This window comes from Chrysemys picta, chromosome 1, assembly GCF_011386835.1.
Source record: "Chrysemys picta bellii isolate R12L10 chromosome 1, ASM1138683v2, whole genome shotgun sequence".
Lineage (NCBI taxonomy): Eukaryota > Metazoa > Chordata > Testudines > Emydidae > Chrysemys > Chrysemys picta.
This window is the reverse complement of record NC_088791.1, coordinates 15,178,580-15,198,265: the sequence shown is the minus strand read 5'-3', so window position 1 is coordinate 15,198,265 and position 19,686 is coordinate 15,178,580. Positions and strand designations below refer to the sequence as shown.

The following is a 19,686-nucleotide window of genomic DNA, read 5'->3' as shown; positions in this document are numbered from 1 at the left end:
AATATGTAAGTTTATAAAACAATTTCAAGGACTAGCTACAGTATTTAGCCAAAAGGGGTTTTGAATGAATGACATGCCAGTGTTCCAAGTCTCCAGACTGGGGTATATTGAAAAACTCCGCTAGGAGTCATGACTAATAGCGGCCACATTCATGCAAATATCGGTTTATCAAGATGTCAGCTGAGACTTTTCTGATCAGCAGGGCTGGGCTATCAACAGCACCTTTCCTCTCAAAGTGTTTTACAAAGTAGGGACTCTGCTATTGACTTTACATGGAAGTTGTTCGGGTACTAGGGTGATGCTTGGTAGTATAACACTGACAATCAATTGATTAATAGATAGATAGACAGGAGATGATTAGCCAGATTTGTACTGTTAAACCATTCTCATTAACCAATAATATGTATTGTATTTGAAAATCTGACTAATAGAGGGCCAACATCAACTCCCCAGCAAGGAACTGCAGATATTTTATTTATGGATTTATCTGTCACCACTGAAGTTACCAACGTTTCCCTACAATTTTCGCTTATCCTTGTCCGGGATTAAAACAGAATGGGTCCAAATCCTCAGATGGTGTAGATGGGCACAGCTCCATTGAAGCCAATGGCATTATGTCAGTTTATACCAACTGAGGATCTGATCCTTAGATTCTATTTAACACCCCACCATATCCGAATGAGCTTAAGTTTGACTAATTCTCTTTAACTTCAAATACTGTGTCAAAATGAAAGTCATCAATGTTAGTACAATACTCTACAATGGCAAAACATTTTGATATTCTATGAGGACAGGAATGTTACTGCATTCTTAAATGACACACATACACCAGAACACACCTGTAAAATTACATACAATCCACTGTGTAGGTATATAAAGTTACAAACAGCAGCAGCAAAAATGTGTACATTGAGTAGTCAAGTAACCTCATAACCTTCTGTTGTGTAAACCCATTCTCCTACTTCTTTGATATCTCTCTATCATATCTAATGCACTTTATCTGATCTTACTTTGTGGCAGGGAATGTTCATTTTACATGTCTTTAACATAGGGTTGCCAGGTGACTGGTTTTCGACCGGAATGCTCGGTCGAAAAGGGACCCTCATGGCTCTGGTCAGCATTGCTGATCGGGTCGTTAAGAGTCCGGTCGGCGGTGAACTGGGGCTAAGGCTGGCTCCCTGCCTGCCATGGCGCTGCACAACTCCCGGAAGCAGTGGCATGCCCCCGCTCCAGCTCCTACACATAGGGGTAGCCTGCGGCCCCCGTACATTGCCCCTGCACCAAGCATCGGCTCCGCAGCATCCATTGGCCGGGAACCACGGCAAATGGGAGCAGTGGGGGCAACGCCTGTGTTCGGGGAAGCACGCAGAGCCTCCTGGCTGTGCCTCTGCATAGGAGCCAGAAGGGGGACATGCCATTGCTTCCAAGAGCTGCTTGAGGTAAGTGCCACATGGAGCCTGCACCCCCCACTCCCGTGCCCCAACCCTCTGCCCCAGCCCTGATCCCACTCCTGCCCTCCGAACTCCTCGATTCCAGCACAGAGCCCCCTCCTGCATCCCAAACCCCTCATCCCCAGCCCCACTCCAGAGACTGCGCCCCCAGCCAGAGCCCTCACCCCCCTCCCAACCCCCTGCCCCAGCCCCAATCCCTCTCCTGTCCTCCTAACCCCTCAGTCCCAGGGGCTTTGATCCTGACTATGCTCCACATATGATATTCCCAAAGACTGAGCCCTCTGATTTGCCTGAAAAATGTGTTCTGACTTTTTCTTATATACCACACATAACATATAGTATACGCAAATACGTGTTTCCTTACTTATTCCTTATACAGGAAAACTCCCTTGTATTTCACTAGACTATTTCCCTGAGCAAAGACTACAGGGTTCCCTCTCTGTATTGTGTTTTATGGGGTAGATCCTCAGCTACAGCCAAAGAGCACGGGTCAAAGGATGCTTTGCAAAGGTGGTTTAAAGTTTAACTGGGCTGGGGAGGATATCCCCAGTATAAGCTTGATCTCTGGTGGCATAAAACCAACATCAGGGCTCGGACATTGTTCACCCTCCCTGCAGCCAGGTGTCACATTACTGGCTATGCACGGTCTTGAACCTGCAACTGCTTTGGGCGGGCTGTTTCCCCTGCACAAGGTTAAAGCAGCATCAGGGACACTGCAGCTTATATCAGGCCGCCAGAGGTAGAATGGAAACACAGCCGAAGACTGTCGTGGTCCACAGCCATGACCTGCTTTTATCTAGCCACTCACTCTTTTGTTTGCCATACTGTCAGCAGGGAGGATGAGTGGCAAAAGAGCCTCTTTGTCAGCTCTACGCTACCAGTGCATCCCCCTTTGCATTGGGGTAATCCTCCTTGGGTCAATAACATTTAGGGACAGATTACACCAGTAGTACTATGCAAAAGGGCCATACCACACGAGCTGGCGTTATAGCTTCATATCTGCAGCATGCATGGCAAACCCTACCAAAAGAAACCAGAATCACGTAATGGAGGAATTATTAATATAAACAAAGCATTTAAATACCTGGCCAATTTACAGTAGTTCTTAAATACCATCTTTTTTTTCCCAACCATATTTATTTTTGCATATATGGTGAGTGAGGATCGTGCGTTCAAACAACCAGACCCATTTATTACCACACGAAGTGGAGATGGGAAAAATCTATTCAGTCATCTAGACTGTCCTCAAGCCAATGCAGGATTATTCCCTACAGTATGATTTCTAACATTTTCCCAACCCAGGTACCTCTAAGGGCTTTCGTCTCATTTCCTTTGGAAGACTGAACAGATCCCATTTTCCCCCGATAGTCACTCTAAATTTTCCTTCATGTAGTTTTATCCATATTTTATAATTTTATCCTCCCCTCTATGCATGATCAAAATAAATTCCTGTCCCTCTCTCTTGCCCTTACAGAAATCAACACACCATCTACACCTAGGCTGCTGTGGATGCTGGAGTTGCTGTCCCCCACAACAGCATTTTACCACTTTGTTTTTAACACAGTCTTTGACGTAAACACACCATACAATATTCCAGCACATTTTCCTCGGAGGTATTGTCATGATTTGGTCACAAAATAATGTTAGTTGCTGTCTAGTGGATACCCACTCGAGCGATGGTCTAGAACACAAACACAAGCTACTTTCAGTCATTAAGATCATTGACACTTGAATGAAAATATATAAGGCATCGCATACCTTGACATTCTACATGAAGCTGTAATCCCATTGAGGGTTTCTAGTAACAGTGAGAACCACTAGAGTGTTTTGTTTATGTCCGCAAGTGGAATTACTACCTTCATTTATCTACATTTTGGAGGTATTTTTTTTTAAATCATGATTAAAAACATCTCTCTTCTCCTGCTTAATGTCTTATCTTCCCCCCAATCTCATCTCCTATATCTCAGGTTCTGTAGTCCTGAATCAATAATAAGGATGTACACATACTTTTAAAAGATCATTACAGACTCCCAAGTATTATTCCTTTCCTTGCAAAGCTTCTTCTTGCCCTATAAGAGTATTTTCCACCCAGTGAAACAGGCACCTATTTTTGCTGTAACTGGTGAGGGGTGGAGGGTGGGGGTGTCCGGTGTGTATGACAGAGGTAGATCTGCTTGTAAGATTCTCTGGCAGATTGTAAATTCTACTCGCAAATTGTTCTCTCAGAAGAAAAGTTGCTTCCCCCACCCACCATGATTAGAGATGGTACATCTCTGAGATACAGTGGAGCAAGAGCTGGGATTGATTGCAGGCTGGTTTAATGCCACTCCTAATGACAACTTGTGAAGATTAGGAAGTTGTCAGAATCCGATATCAGCAAAGGCATGGGACTGCTTTGTGAAGTCAGTTTGAATTAATTAATGGGTAGCTTCCCTTTGATATCACTTTGATATTTGGCTGTAGCTGGATAAAAATCAACCACAAAGGAAACTTCATTGTGTTTATCATTGGTTAGGACTCTGTTTAGCCAACTGTTTTCTATATCCAGTGGTTGCCTTTTTAATTGTCCTGGCATTGTGCACGAGAAACAGGCTTTTCTTCCGAAGAAGTGGGCTGTAGTCCACGAAAGCTTATGCTCTAATAAATTTGTTAGTCTCTAAGGTGCCACAAGTACTCCTGTTCTTCTTTTTGCGGATACAGACTAACACGGCTGTTACTCTGAGGCTTTTCTTAATAAGTGGAGTTGTGGTGACATGCTTTTCCATGACTGCTCCTCTCCACTGCTGAAAATACTTACAGCATGCATCCTGGGAGCAAAGTCATTAAGAGATTCCAGCAGCGCTGCACGTGAAACGATGTACAGCTCCAGAATAAGACAAACGCCAGACTCGGCATTCAAATATATCCTCGTATTTCTATGTAGTGATAATGAGACGCGCACATTGACAACATAGCATATTGGGCTGGATCCTCAGCGTGTGCAAAATGGAGTTGTTTACAACAGAGCTACACTGGTTTATGTCTACTGAAGATCTAGACCCATCACCAAAACACTGAACTAAGCAATATTCCGTTACGTCCCCCAGTTGTTCTGAAACCTCAGATCTCCAGAAGTACATCTAGCTATATCCTCGGCTACGTTTTTGGGATGGGCACCCACAACACAGCCTTCTTATAGCTGGCAGGCCAACGCTGACATTTCTTTCAGATTTTCCTTTATCTGAAGGTTTTGGATGCCTACAGAGACCATCCTATAAACAGGGTTGTACTGCAGACCGACCCTTTCATCCAGAAAAATCATAAAAAGGGCTTTATAGGTGGCATATGACATATAAGGATCACTTGACCGCCACTGAAGTATAGCAGGGTCACCAAACTCTGGGTGGAATGTAGCAGTCGTTCAGCACTAGCAACATTACGTAAAGGTTTTTAGCAGTGGAAGTGAAAATTAAATTCTCCTACTGAATTTGGAGAGGGGCTATTTCAGTAGGCATGCCAGAATTACCCAAATTGTAATTTAAAGCAGGCGCTCGGATTAACACTCTTGCTTTTTTCAGAATGTGCTATCTTTAAAGTGGGACCTTTGATGACTGCTAAGTGGGCGTGATCTAGGTTTTACTTCTTAGCCAGTGTATGGCATCTTCAAACAGCACTGTGCTCCTAGCAGCCTGCTGTAGCACTGGTTCATTACGGGTTCAGATGGGAGAGTGCCAGCTACTGAATCACTAACACTACTAACATGCAGCACCCTGGATTGCCCCTGGAGGTCTCCCTCACAAGTAATAATTGGACCGTATTTTATGAGATCTGATGAGTGTACAGGGCACAGTGTCACAGCCAACGACCATATAGGACAGGGGTGGGCAAACTTTTTGGCCCAAGGGCCACATCTGGGTATGGAAATTGTATGGCGGGCCATGAATGCTCATGAAACTGGGGGTTGGGGTGTGGGAGGGGGTGCAGGCTCTGGGGTGGGGCCAGAAATTAGGAGTTCAGGGTGTGGGAAGGAGCTCTGGACTGGGGAAGGGGGTTGGGGTGCAGGGGGGGGTGAGGGCTCCAGATGGGGTTGTGGGCTTTGGGGTGGGACTGGGGGTGCAGAAGGGTGCTCTGGGCTGGGACCAAGGGGCTCAGAGGGCAGGAGGGGGATCAGGGCTAGGGCAGAGGGTTGGGGTGCAGGAGACGGTCAGGGGTGCAGGCTCCTGGCGGCGCTTACCTCAAGTGCTCCCCGAAGCAGCGGCATGTCCCTCCTCAGTTCCTACGCATAGGGGCAGCCAGGGAGCTTCGCATGCTGCCCCATCCACAGGTTCCTATTGGCTGCAGTTCCTGGCCAATGGGAGCTGCAGCGGCGGTGCTAGGGGCACGGGCAGTGCGTGGAGCCTCTGGCTGCCCCTACACATAGGAGCCGGAGGAGGGACATACCGCTGCTTCCGTGAGCTGCGCGGAGCCATGGCATGGAGCAGGGAAAGTCCCGGACCCTGCTCCCCAGCGGGAGCTTGAGGGCCAGATTAAAACATCTGAAGGGCTGGATGTGGCCCCCAGGCCAGAGTTTGCCCACCCCAATATAGGAGATGGGCATGATATAGGGGAACCCTTTGAAATAAGGCAAAAACCTGGCAGACCTGGTCACAATGACAAAAGTGTGTTGCACATACAATATAAAACCCCATTTGCAGTCTGGGGTTGTGGCTGTGACCACTAGGCCATGCTTCCCAACCAGACCCCGAGCGGGGACCATTACAGGGCCTAACAGACACTGCTACCAAAGTTCTTCAATCAGACGTACAGGGACGCAAGCATGCCTACAGTGGAGCACCTATAGGGACACTACTCGAAGAAGAAGGAGGTTTTCTACTTTTTTTTTAAACCAACACTTCCACATAGAAATAAATAACTTAAAAGTAATTAGAATTTTATAAATTGCATCCATTATGGTCTTGCTCCATGAACTAGACTAGTTTGTGATATAATTTCTAATATAACATTCATTCAGAAGTTCAGATTCATTGTTTAGAAGACCCAAATACTATTAGTAATGTTGACATCAAGACAGAGTAAGCAACAGAGGAGTTTATCTGTTTTGCTGATATGCACAGTATATCAACTTCAGCTTGTATTCCCTTGACACTGTTTTTTGTTCTCCGTCAAGAGAAGATACTATCCTGTAAATGGTACCTAAATACCTAAAACCACAAGTTTATTTGGATGATAAAAACTCCGTTATATGACAAGGATTTTCATAGCTAAAGGAAAAATGATACTAATCAAGAGTAGAAAGAAGCTATTGGATCCTGGCTTATGCTGAAAATGTTTGACACAATTATATATATATATATATATAATCATGTCAAATATATATATATATAAAAAAGCTTTGACATGATTGTATCCTCCTGAATATGATTAAAACCAGAAAAGCCTTGAGAAGTCAGCTGGTGCTATGTTCTTCTTCAGCTTTCTTTTTTGTTGTTGCTGTTAAAAAAAGTCTTGGAATACATCATTAACTTATTAATTTCATAATACAAAGGAAATTTGGTTAAAATAGTGATGCTGCAACTTTAAATTACAGAACTAGCTTGGTATTTAATGAGAGATTTAGCACAGCGGGGTTTCTGTTAAATTAAGTTGTGCCTTCACATCACAGTGGGAAAACAGGTGTATATTGGTTTAGAATTATGGAAATGTTGACTAATTCCAAGGCTTGTAATCAAACAGCAAGGCACCCTGCAATATTTTCTTCCAAGAATCTGCATTAATCATTTATGTCTGGTCCCATTTTCTTCATGTCCACTAAAAGGCTGAAACTCAAAGGAATACATACAACATCAATTTTTTCATCTCTCTGCTAAGGATGAAGTTTATCAGCTAAAAACTATAATAAAAAGAGCGGAGTACAGTGCATTGCCAAGATAAGTTGAAATGGAGAGTGGAACATACAGCAAATGAATGTAAAACAAAGCCCAAGCATTAAGAAGCTTTTCTGGTTTTCATATGGGGCCCAATACAAAACCCATTGAAGTTGATCCAAGTCTTTACACTGTGGCCTTTGGATCAGGCCCTCATTTAGAGGATGAGACATAGGAAGCACAAAAGCAATTCAATTAATCCAAGAACCTAGAGATCCTTTTGGTTGCAGGAGATGTCTTACTACTGAACCACACAAACAAAATCTAGTATTACAATGAAGCAGGATGAGGACGATGTCAAGCACATACTGGTCCCAATTCTCCCCTGGTGCAAATCCAGTTTGGTGCCCAATGGCAATGGGAGATGGTTTCTGTTTGTGCAGAAAGAGATTAGGTGCATCTTCAGCCATGAAATCTGTATGCTGATTCCTTCACATTCTGTAGAAGCTGCTCATGTAGCCTGATCCAAAGACTGACGTTAATGAGATTTTTTTTCATAATCTTCGGTGGGGGCTAGATCCGGCCTGCAGTGAAACTGGGCTGGATCTCCAATTAAAGGGAAGTAGAATCCAATGTTCTCAGTATGCAAATTGCAGCTCCAGACACAGTGAATCTTACTGACTTACAATGAATTTGTTTTGTGAAAACACTGCTTCAGTGTAACGAGGTGCTACAACCTCTATAAAATATTAGCATGCAGTGAGTACAGAATATAGTAGAATAATATGTGCATTCAACACTGGTGATGGAGCTATTCTTGGATTATTCTATTTTCATTTAAGAATTAGGTGCAACTTGAAAGTAAAATCCAGTCTTGCCCCAGCACTTAGAATCATGTGATTATGTGATAGTCTCACCTTTCATTTAAAAAAAAAGATAAGTTTCTAACACTAAAAACTGCAGAGAAAAACTTGGAAGCGTGACCCCTAAAGGTTGAAAAAGTAGAAGACAAAATTAAAAAAAGAACCCAAAATCTATTGTTTGAAAAATGTTTGTGATTTCTGAGCCAGTCTGATGTTCTTTGAATGCTTGGCAACACTGGTAAAAAACAGTCCAGACAACAACTCCACAATGACTGGTTACAAAGAAGTGGGAGATGCAAACTGCAGCATTTGGCTACTGGCCCAAGTAAGGAGCCGTGCAAAGCTGAACCACACATGAGGAGCTCCATTTAGGGCATATTCTGGGCTTCCTCAAAAGCTGGGAGTGCAACTTTGACAGCCCTTCTGTGGGCTGCACAGAGAGAAAGAGGGCTTGACGGGGCAGTCTTTGGAGTCCTAGAGATGTTATAACAAGCAACAAAGCTTTTCATTTATTTCCCTGCATCTGGGCTAGAACTTAGAGGACTTTCTAGTGCCCTCTCCCTCAGCGGCTTCCATTTAAAGGAGGATATCCATTCCGCTATTGCAGGACTTGTGCACATTTAGATCATCAGATTGGCTTAAATATTTAGCTGTGACACCCTGAGTAAGTTTTCCAGACCCGGAGAAGAGCTCTGTGTAAGCTTGTCTCTCTCACCACAGAAGTTTGTCCAATAAAAGATATTACCTCACCCATGTTGTTCGCTATAGTTCATTTTCCCTGGTAAATTCCATGACTCTCCCACCTGTACAAGGTGCACCAGCCAGATCCTTATTTTTCAAACACATGGAGTTGAATTCACATGCAGCACATGGGAGCTAAAGAAGATTTTTTTTGGTCATGTATCTGCTAGATCAAGTGGTGTGGAACCTATACTTATCAACAAGAGCTATATTTTTACTGTGCCTTTTGTCTTCACTTCTGTTTGGAACCTTATACTGCAAACAGGTACTTGAGTTTTTTATTCCACATATGACCAATACTCAGCTGGATCCAACAGAATGATGTAAAATATTAAATTGACTGATTGTTTAACTCCAAAGATTTGTGGCTATCAAGTTACTACCTTGAAATGTGATGATTATGACTGTAATTTAGAATTTAAAGATTACTTATTACTTATTACACACATAAGCAACTGATCACTAGTACAACTGTATCTATAATAACTGTCAACGTAATGTGTTAGTGGTTACAGATTGCTGAAAAACAAAACAAAATGGGAGAACATTTTGAATACAATTACATTATAATATTTTCTAATGTACATCAGTACACAGCCATCAAAGTAACTGCTGCGTATTGTTTAGAAACCATTATGCCTATGCTAGCTACATTTTGTCCTTTTCCACCCTTCCCCCTCAAAAAACAAAACAAAACCAGACACTTAGGAAAAAAAGAAATCCTGGTGTGTGAAGTTTTGTTTTCCTATTTGCCTTTCCTCCCCCCCAAAAAAATCTGAATCCACCTTACACTTCAGTAGCTGCTGCTACCCAGCAGGGATCACTATTATTTCCAGCCAGGGGACATTCTATATAAGAGCACTTTTCTTCCAAGCTAATGCCATCGCTATTAGACTGGCCAATTGGGATGGCTACTGAACGTGAACTATCAGGTCAGCAACTCTCCTTCGAAAAGACCAAAGTCATTTCTGGCACTAAGAGCCTATAACTAGCATCTTCAGAAAAGCGGCTATTTTGTAGCCATAAAGTGATTAGGTTCAAAAAGAAAATGTACTCACCCCAGGTAAAGTTTTAATATTGTGCAGTGCATTCTGTGCCTCAAGTGCAGCTTTTCTTGTATAAAATGTTACGAAACAACAACCTAAAGAGAGAAATGAAAAGAAATTACCGACAATAGTTCGCGAGACTACAATAGGGGGAAAAATGATTGAATGATGCATTATGAAGGCTGAAAATGTGAAGTATAATGAGACTGCATGAATGCCGTGAATCAAAGGAAACTTGTATTGTTTAAAATAAAATAATAAAAAGCCACCCCCACATGTTGTATCTATAGCACGCCTAAACCCTTAGCAGGCTGTAACCACTTTGAAATTAAGTTAACCAAAATTCAAGCGACCCCATAGCGTATTTTGTATAGGTTCTCCATTAAAGTAAGCTTGTAAGCAGCTTGAAAGCTCAGAGCCGTAGAAATTTACCAAAGCAACCCAGCTAGAAAAGTGGGCTTAAAAAGCAGGACCTTACTGAAAGAGACATATACAGGAACTAAGCTTTTCTGGTAAACTACGATCATGCTTCCTAAGGAGAGTTGGGGGTGGGGCACTGTGAAACATGTGATTAGAAGTGCCTCAGTTTAGAGAAGGAATTCAATGTGCCTTTTTAGGGACATTGGAGCCTGCTGCTATCTGTGGACGCTGTTTGACAGTCCTTTAGCTGTATCTTTCCCCGGTCTTAGGTACAGGAATGGATTTGTGGGAAAACGTGGCTTAAAACCACTACAGTTCCCTACCCTTTCCCAGGGCTGCGAGTTCTGTGCTGTGCCTCCAAAAGGCAAAGCACAGAATCTCATCCCTGGATTCAATTCCCAGCTCTGCCACAAAACTTCATGTGTGGCCATGAGCTAGCCAGGTAAGTGTTGTGCTTCAGTTCCTCAGCTGAATTTGGATCAGTTTATGTATATCTCTTATAGGGATGCGTGGCGGGAGGGGGGCTTACAAAATTCTTTGAGATACTAGGATGAAAGGTGCTACTAAAGTGAAAATCATTATTTGTTTAGATCAAAATGCTATATATTTTACTAGAGTTTCAGAAGAGCATCAGCTATACACAGGCAGTTGCAGAGGGCTCAGAATCCTTTGGGTGGTGAATGAGGACTAGGATGTTGACTGCATCATACCCCCTGCTGCTTACCAAGATGCTGTGACACCCAGTATTCCAGTTTCCATTCAGTCATTCAGCATAGACACAAGTGGTAAGCAGGATGTGGACAGAGGCAGAACAGAATACAACTAGTACAGAATCTTAATTAGTCTAGAAGGAAGGTTGGAATCTTCAGAATACTCCCTCCTGCCACCTCTCCCTTGGTTCAAGCTGCAGATTGTGTTTTGAGTGCTCTCTGGGGCTTTGCAGTTGGGCCAGCTACAAATGTTACCTTTATAACAAGCAAAGGTAATCGTGTTCCCAGCCAGAATACATGGGGGACCTTATCCCCTAACACAGAAATGCACTCACAGGCAATACAATATACTCACACAGGCAGGTAATGCAGACTTATCACAGTCAGGAGAAACACCATTCACAAATGAATGCCAGCAGATCCCCTTAAAATTTCACAGTTTACAAAAGAGCCCATTTGGTAATGATTTCAGTCATTTGTGGGTCATTCAGCAGGATCGTTCAATCAGTCAGCAATTGATTGTTAGCCGCTTGTGCTTTTTATAGGAGTTCAGAGTTTTAAAATCTTCCACTGAGGGCAATCCTTGTGATTTCAGATTATTTTACTCCAGAATTAAACCTGTATTTGTGCCACCAGTCAATAATACAACATAGAAATGCAGCAATGATTTCCCCCCCTATTTTACCAGCCAATTTTACATCACACTGTCAATCAGAGCCTCTTGGGTTAGTTTTATTTGTTTAATACCTGGGCTCTCGACCTGGGGGTTGTGAACAGATGCCAAGCGGTTCATGATTTCTATGTTACTTCCCATGTTGCTAGATGAGAATGGGGCCCAGCTTAAATCCCAGGTGGAAGGGAAGGGAATCCTGGGGTTATCCAAGTGGGACAGAGTGCTAGGAGCCTACAGCTGACCCAGCATTCTGGTCACTAGGGCTACATCTACACTGCAAAAAAAACCCCAAGCCTATGGCCATGAATCTCAGAGCCCCGGTCAACTGACTGGGGCTTGTGTTACAGGGCCAAAAATAGCAATGTAGATGTTCAGAGTCGGGCTGGAGCCTGCGATCCGAGACCCTCCCTGCTCATTGGGTTTTAAAGCCCAGGCTCCAGCCTGAACATCTACACTGCTATTTTTAAGCTCATTAGTGCAACCCAAGTCAGTTGACCTGGGCACTGAGACTTGCTGCCATGAGTCTTTTCTTGCAGTGTAGACATATTCCACCCCCTGGAGTGGATTTAACTGGGGGATGGATGCTCAGAGAGCAATCATCCCGTCAGCTGGGAACACTAAGGACAGGAAGGCAGGCTGACGGGATGCAGGATCTCAGGACAGTGAGATCTTTCCCCCTCTCTCCCTGGAAGGCGGGTCATGGGGGGAAATTTAGGCCATGTCTACACTAGCGAGCTTATAGTGGCGCAGCTGTGCTGCTGTAAGAGCGCTTGGGTAACCGCTCTAAGCTGATGGGAGAGAGCTCTCTTGTTGACATAATTAATCCACCCCCAATGAGCGGTGGTAGTTATGTCAGCGGGAGAGCCTCCCCCACTGACATAGTGCTATTCATGCTGGTGCTTCTGTTGGTGTAACTTATGTCGCTCAGAAGGGTGTTTTTTCGCACCCCTGAGCGACGTAAATTATACCAACAAAAGTGCTAGTTTAGACATAGCCTTACTTCCAATTGCATTTTGCTGCATAAAGTTGTACTGGGTGGAGGGGACCCGATCAACAACACACTGGGGCTTATCAACTCAAAAGTATCCAGTCTGTTTGTGGTGGGCCAAAGGGCAGAGAAGGGAGCCTATTACACCAGGTATGGAAAAGTTTGCGACCCTCCAGAGTAGCATACTTGGCATTGGCCCAAAGAGCTTGCATCTGAAAGATGGACACAGCAAGACAGGACATATTGGGAAATTATCATGGGCTTCATGAAAGACAAGTGTTTTTAAGGGGTACCTGTAAGAGGAGAGGATAGTGACTTTGCGAACAAAAAAATGGGAGAATATAGCAGCGTAAGAGGCAGCACAGAAATGCGTTAGGTAGGACGTCAGATTATATGGTCACAACGGTCCCTTCTGGCCTTAAAATTTGTGGATCTAAAAAGGCCCAAAGATGAAATGCTTCAATTACTTACAACTCATTTTTTTTTAAATCATCTCTAATGGACAACTGAGAAGAGTTGGTTGTAGTTTGGGCAGAACTACCTCAGCTGACAATGATTGGGTCTGAATAGATCTGCTAAGGAGGGTGGGGCTGAAGAGAAAAACAGACTGGCAAAAGTCCACACACTCCCAGAGAAAACTTTACACTTCAGCTTAGGGAATTTTCAAGAGGAGTTCACCGATAGGTGGCCCCAACTTGAACTGCTGTAGTTCCACAGAGCAGACCTGGATTTGAACATGATTTCAGTGTAAAATTTCTGCATCTCGATGGTACATGAAGGATTGTACCTCAGTACCTAGCTCTGAAGTCAGCTCAGAGTCATGTGTGTTACCTGCAGATATCTAGGGAGGGATTAGACCTATCTAAAAGCAAGAGGGCACTTTGTAAGCCCCTCAAACTGAAACCCTCTGCATCCCAAGTAACTGGAAGCCTGAATGAAAATCCCTCAGGTCAGGGCAACTGTCAAGGTAAGTCCATTCTGGGGCTTGGCAACCTGGAAAGTATCTGATGTGGAAGGTACCATGACTGTCTACTACAGACCAACATTTAAGTAGTTTAACTCTGAGGAAAATCCAGGTGGATTGCATCTTCTTGATTGTAGAGAAACTGAACAATTGCTAATACATGAAAAATAAAAAGAATACTTTCACTACTTTGGTGCAACAGCTGTCTGAGCTCTATTGGGAATAGCTTTTACAGTAACACACGCACTATTGTTTACATACCAAGAAGAGACATTGAATGGAGCACAAAAGTCAACCTTCCCATGTCTGTAATGCCCTGGCTGTGATGCCAGATGTTTGAACGAACAAAACAAAACTGCCATCACACCAGAAAGAGTACGATGGCAAACAACGAAATAGCCGAGAAATGGAGGACAAAAACAGAGAGGAAGCATCTCTATTTCCCCAAACTTCTGAGGGTGAAATGTTCAGATAAGTGCTCCAAAGTATGCAACACCAACACCTCAGCCTCATCAAAACAGGATCTCTTATCTCAGATGCTTTTTCTTTTTCTTTAAAAGCAAATTTAGTGCTAGAAAAAGACCTCAAGGACCCCAGTTTCTAGGAGTGATAAGGTGGTTCATTCTCCATGACATACTCAATCTCTGGCCTTCGCTGAGGCTGCCAAAGGCACCAACTAGTGCCAATGGTGGAGGCTCTCTGTTTATTAGTAGGGATCTGTTCAGTGAGATTGGAGGGAAACACCTTTCTGCAAATCTAGGTAAACAGGACACCAGCGGAGTATATGGATTTATGTTGTAATGGCTGCATCTTCTGCATTTTTAAATGATAGTTTAAAAGTTTCAGAATATGCAAAATATAGAAAAAAAAGACAGATCCCTAAAATCATAGGGCAAAGATTGGAAAGATTTTTCTGTTTGTTTGTTTAACACCGAAACAAATGCAACTTTCTTCATGCACATTGTTACAGCAGCCAATTCAGAGCCCCAGTCTGGGATTTTCAAAAGCATCTAAGTAGCTTACTCGGCTAACTTTCAGTGGGACTTGTGCGCCTATGTCTGTTAGATACCTTTGAGAATCCCACCTGCACTCCAGTATGTGAAGAAAAAGATGCAGATCTGCTTGAAGATGCCACCAAAGGAGTGGGGGCTTCACTGGACTGCAAGTATCTCAGCAGATGTCAATGGAACATAGTTCAGGGTGATTTTTCAATCACTTCATTATTTTATCACTTTCTCCCAAATCAAACAAAGGCAAATTGCTCAGTGAGGACTATTTACAGGCCTAGTTTCAAACAGCTGAGTAGCATGGCCTCCTTCACAAAGGAACTGTCCGGAGTTGTGTCTCACATCTTTCACGGCTTCCTTTAATGGCACTGTAATCTATGCAAGAGGCTTAATCACTATAGCGCGACAGGTGATCTCATGACATCTCTTTGCTACGGCAGCTGAAACTCTCTAGAAAAACAGTGCTGCTGGCCCTTTACCATGCACGGACAATCAGTGCAGCTTGGAAGCCGAAAATGACGCCCTTACAGTGTGGAAGTATTGGTGGGAACGAGACTCTAACACACTCAGGCTAACACTACAAACACCATAGTGGCCCAGCTGCAACTATGCTGCTGTAGTGTAGACGTTTCCTCCGTGAGTGGAAGGGGTTTTTCCATTGATGTAGTTTATTGCTGCCTCTCAAAGAGGCGAGTTAGGTCGACGGAAGAAATATTTTGTCAACCTAGCTGCATTTACACTGAGGGGGTTAAGTCAACCTAACTATGGAGCTCAGGGCGCTACATTTTTCACAGCCTTAAGTAACATAGCTAGGTCAATCTAATTTTTAAGAGTAGACCAGACCTAAGTAAATTCAGGAGTCCATCACTGCACTTGCTGGACCAGTACTCAACAAGCCACTCTGTGGCTCGATCTGAGTTACAAAAACCATGCATCGGATAGCTCCCTATACTGCGACCAGGGGTGCAGCATTGCAAAGAATAACTCACGTGGTGGAAGTTCCCAATCCAACATCTAGAGCGCAGTTTACAACACCTACCCTCCCTTGATACTGAGGTCATCCTCTGGTAACAGAATCTGGACATCAACCCCTGACATTTGCGCACAAAAGAGAATCACTACACCAGGAATTACATGCTCAAGTGAGGATGGAAATGTCTGTTTAGCTTTTGGTGTGAAAATGCTCTTTTAAGCTCTTGTTTATTCTTCCCCTTTAAACTGAGTTCATAGTTGCCATTCCAGGGTTAATGGGGAGCTATGCCTGTGCAAGAAGAAGGGAAGATAACCCTTAGTTTTTGGCTGGAATTGCAAAATCTGTTTTCTTACAAGGGCTCTGTTGTAATGATTTGGCTCAGAGAAAACTAGTGCAGATTTTCCAGGCCCAAACAACTTTTTGGGTTAAAAGGGAAAAAAAAATAGAAAAACAACAACATATTTCTTGGACTGATTTTTGAGCTTTTATAGTTTTGAACTGTCCAAAATTGTCAATTTGGAGCTTCACTGTGTTGTGAATATTATCACCTGCTGCCAGCATCTGAACCCTAGCCATAGGATATAGGAATACAAGCGCTTATCAGTGTGTCTTCAAAGCCTGCAAAAACTTAAAAGTATGAAATCTGCTTTACCTTCTAGACTAATAAAATAAACACTTCAAAACAGCTATAATGATTATCTGATGATTGAACTCTGTATTCTTTTAGCAAGTAACGAAATCCTAGCAGACGAATTCAATTCAAGATACATTCACATTCAGGACATCAACAAAGTCATCATGTTGTGAATTGAAAATTCCTTTAAAGACTGTGTTTGAATTCTAAGGGGCTACAGATCTAGGGACGGAAGGCCCTGGAAGGCTAAATGAGTGAAGTCCTGCTATATTTCTCTCTTTCTGTGAATGAAGCTCACTTTTGTAAGTGAATTAGCAAGCAGAACAGGTGCTGGCTTCACGCAAGCTTGGAATCTCAATGGGGACACTGGCTTCTTGTCAATCCGGCACAGTTCAAGCTAGATTAAGTCAAAGGAGGGTTTTCTCCAGGAGTTCTGATCTTGATTTCTGACTTCACCTCCCACCACACATTTTAAATATTACATTATGATTTAAAGGGGCTGCATTTATAGGGGTCTCTTGAATTCCAGCTGTTCCTCTGAAGAGTGTAATACATGCTTCGTGAACCTCGAACAACTTCCTGAGCAGCATGACTTTCAACCAAACACACCATGACCCGCACTTTCATTTTCCAAAAGACAATTAAGATATCAAAAAATCTTTCCATTAAAGCCACAGAGAAGACCTATTGCTACAGTAATTTAGGTATGTGCTTTGAGAACAGCAACTTTCAACTGCATTAGATGGGAGTTGGGTGGGTGGGTGGGGGAGTTATAAGGAGGCGCTGCATTTATATTGTAATATGGATTATTATGCAGTTAACTAAATTCTAGAGATGATGCCATTCCAGTATTCTGAGAGATGCATGTATAACGCCGACAGACCCCCAGTCGTCGCGGGGTAGGATTGAACCTACGGCTTCTGGAGCTTAGTGCATGAGCCTCTACTACATGAGCTAAAAGCCAATTGCCTGTTAGCTAAGACTGTGTAGGAGCAGACTCATTTTATCTCTCTCTTTAAGTGGTCTCAGTGCCACTAGATGGGACAGAACACCACACCTAGCAGGCGTGTGGGTTACACGTGCAAGCCTTGGAGAGTTGCTTTGGTTACTTAATACTGTACCTCTAACCATGCCAAACTGAACATAGGGCTTGGCTACACTCGGGACTTCACAGCGCTGCCGGGACAGCGCTGTGAAGCGCGAGTGTAGTCGCACCGCCAGTGCTGCGAGAGAGCTCTCGCAGCGCTGTATGTACTCCACCTCTCCGAGGGGAATAGCGTGCAGCGGTGCGAGCGAGCGTGCAGCGCAGCGGGCACGGATTACACTGGCGCTTTACAGCGCTGTACTCAGGGGTGTGTTTTTTCACACCCCTGAGTGCAGCAAGTTGCAGCGCTGTACAGCACCAGTGTAGCCAAAGCCATAGAGGCATATAAGCGAGGGCTGAAAGGGAAAGATCGGTGATAGAAGCAAAGACCTGCACAGGAAAATAAAACCCATTCGGAAGGTGAAATCAAGCTGCGTCTCTGCCGTCACTTAACAGAAAAGGGAAAAAGGAAAGGTCATGGATGCATTATCGCATTATCCCTTAGTACCATGCTATTGCTCTATAATACATTGAGTAACTTGTGTGTAAGATGAGGCCTTTCATTTCAGGGGCAATCAAACAGATAGAATTGCCATATCCTGCAGAAATCAACCCTTTAACGATACCATATTCCAATTAGCTCAGTTTTATAGAGTTCGATATAATTGGCACCCTGATGGAAACCGTATTACCAATCCGGCCACCAGCCAAGAAGCAGAAAAGCCACTCACACTCAATTGTAATGGCAGCAGATTTTACAGGGCTGCCATTTATAATGTTAACATGCTATCTGGAGATGGGGAGTGCTACTATTCCAGCCAGGATGCACCAAATTCAACACTTGTGCTTTCTCTGCTCCCTTTTTTCTTCTGGTTATAACGTCCAGGATAGCGATGCCCTGAACACCCCTTAGCACATTACAGGACCAGTGCGCCTGGCCTGTAACAGCCTTGTAAATAGCCAGTGAAAAACAATCCCATGAAGTTCAATTTTTTTCTCTCCATTATGACTGCATTTCTGTTAATTGGCCACAAGTCCTAGTTTCCTGTCATCCTTCAGCTGCACTGGGGAGTTCTTTTGGAGGAGTCATTCCTGTACCCTTGTGAATACAAATGCTCTCTAAATGTCCTCTGCCTGGAAAATTGAGGTCTTTTTTTGACCTAGATTAAATCTGCTGCATTTTCAAGCCTTTTGGGAAAGCAACTAAGAACTAATGTGCACTGGTTCATGGGCCACAACACTTCCCCATGCATTATTATGTAAATTCTGACTAAAGTGCGATGCAGATGGAAAAGATATCAAGGACAAAATTGCTGGAATCTGCGTTTTTCTTGCTTTCTGAAATAAGCCTCTTACATTAAACAATTTTAAATGTCTAATGGCTGCCAAAGAAACAGGAATTTTAATGTAAATTTTTCATATAGGACAATCATTGCTTTTAGCAGATTCTTGAACTTTCTTGTGCTATGCATAATGAATAGAAAGTTTATGGCCAGTATGCTCGTGCAGCAAGACACCAGGGGTTGCTGTGGGAAGAAAGGGGGAAAGTTTGATTAGATTCAATTTCTGCAACTTGAAAATAACATTTGACATTCGCAGTGGATGGTAATAAGTAAACAAAAGGTTCAGAATTAGATTTTGGATATTGCCAGGCAGGGTGATAAATGCAGCTGTACGGGGACAGTTATCAACTAAAAGAAAAAAAACAGATTGATAACAGCAGTTTCATGTAATTAATAACTATTCCAAGACTGAAGGCAGCCTCCACTCCCCCATGGGATGTGATCTTAGCAGCACTGTTTGCGGACAGGAGGCTTCCAAGGGGAAAAATAAAACCCCACAAAGTGCTGCAGCAGTGTTGATAATTCAGTAGGCAGCTCTCTACCCTCGAGTCAGTGCAGAACCACTGCCCCTGCCCACTGTTAGGAGACAGAATGCTGCTGGAAGCATTCCATGCATAGGCAATGCGGCTCACCCAAGCTACTACCCTCTCAAATTCCTCCTAGAGACGCGCTGCTTTTGCGACACTTGCAGAAAGCGAGTCAATAATATTAACTGTTAAAAATCCAAATAATTTCCCCCAGTGAATATTGTCTAGTTTGTGTCTGCCCTGTTCACAATTCTAGCTCTTTGAGGCAAAGAATACTGGTAATTTGGGTCTTAGACAGCACTAAAAACGTCATCAGTGCTTGTAACAGAGAGGAATAATGATCTAGTGATTAAGCCATTGGGCAGGGAATGAAGAGTTCTAGGTTCGAGTCCCAACTCTGCCATGGGCAGCCCATGTGA

General features: G+C 43.4%; 1 protein-coding gene across 50 annotated transcripts in view; it reads right to left on the bottom strand.

Annotated features, from left to right (window-relative positions):
* CELF2 (CUGBP Elav-like family member 2) overlaps positions 1 to 19,686 on the bottom strand; it is a 777,520-nt gene that overhangs the window by 94,856 nt on the left and 662,978 nt on the right. For all 50 annotated transcript variants that reach the window (XM_065551657.1, XM_065551194.1, XM_065551355.1 and 47 more), the window contains one exon: positions 9,957 to 10,039. In XM_065551657.1, coding sequence (XP_065407729.1) covers positions 9,957 to 10,039 — 83 coding nt within the window. The remainder of the gene's footprint in view (positions 1 to 9,956; positions 10,040 to 19,686) is intronic.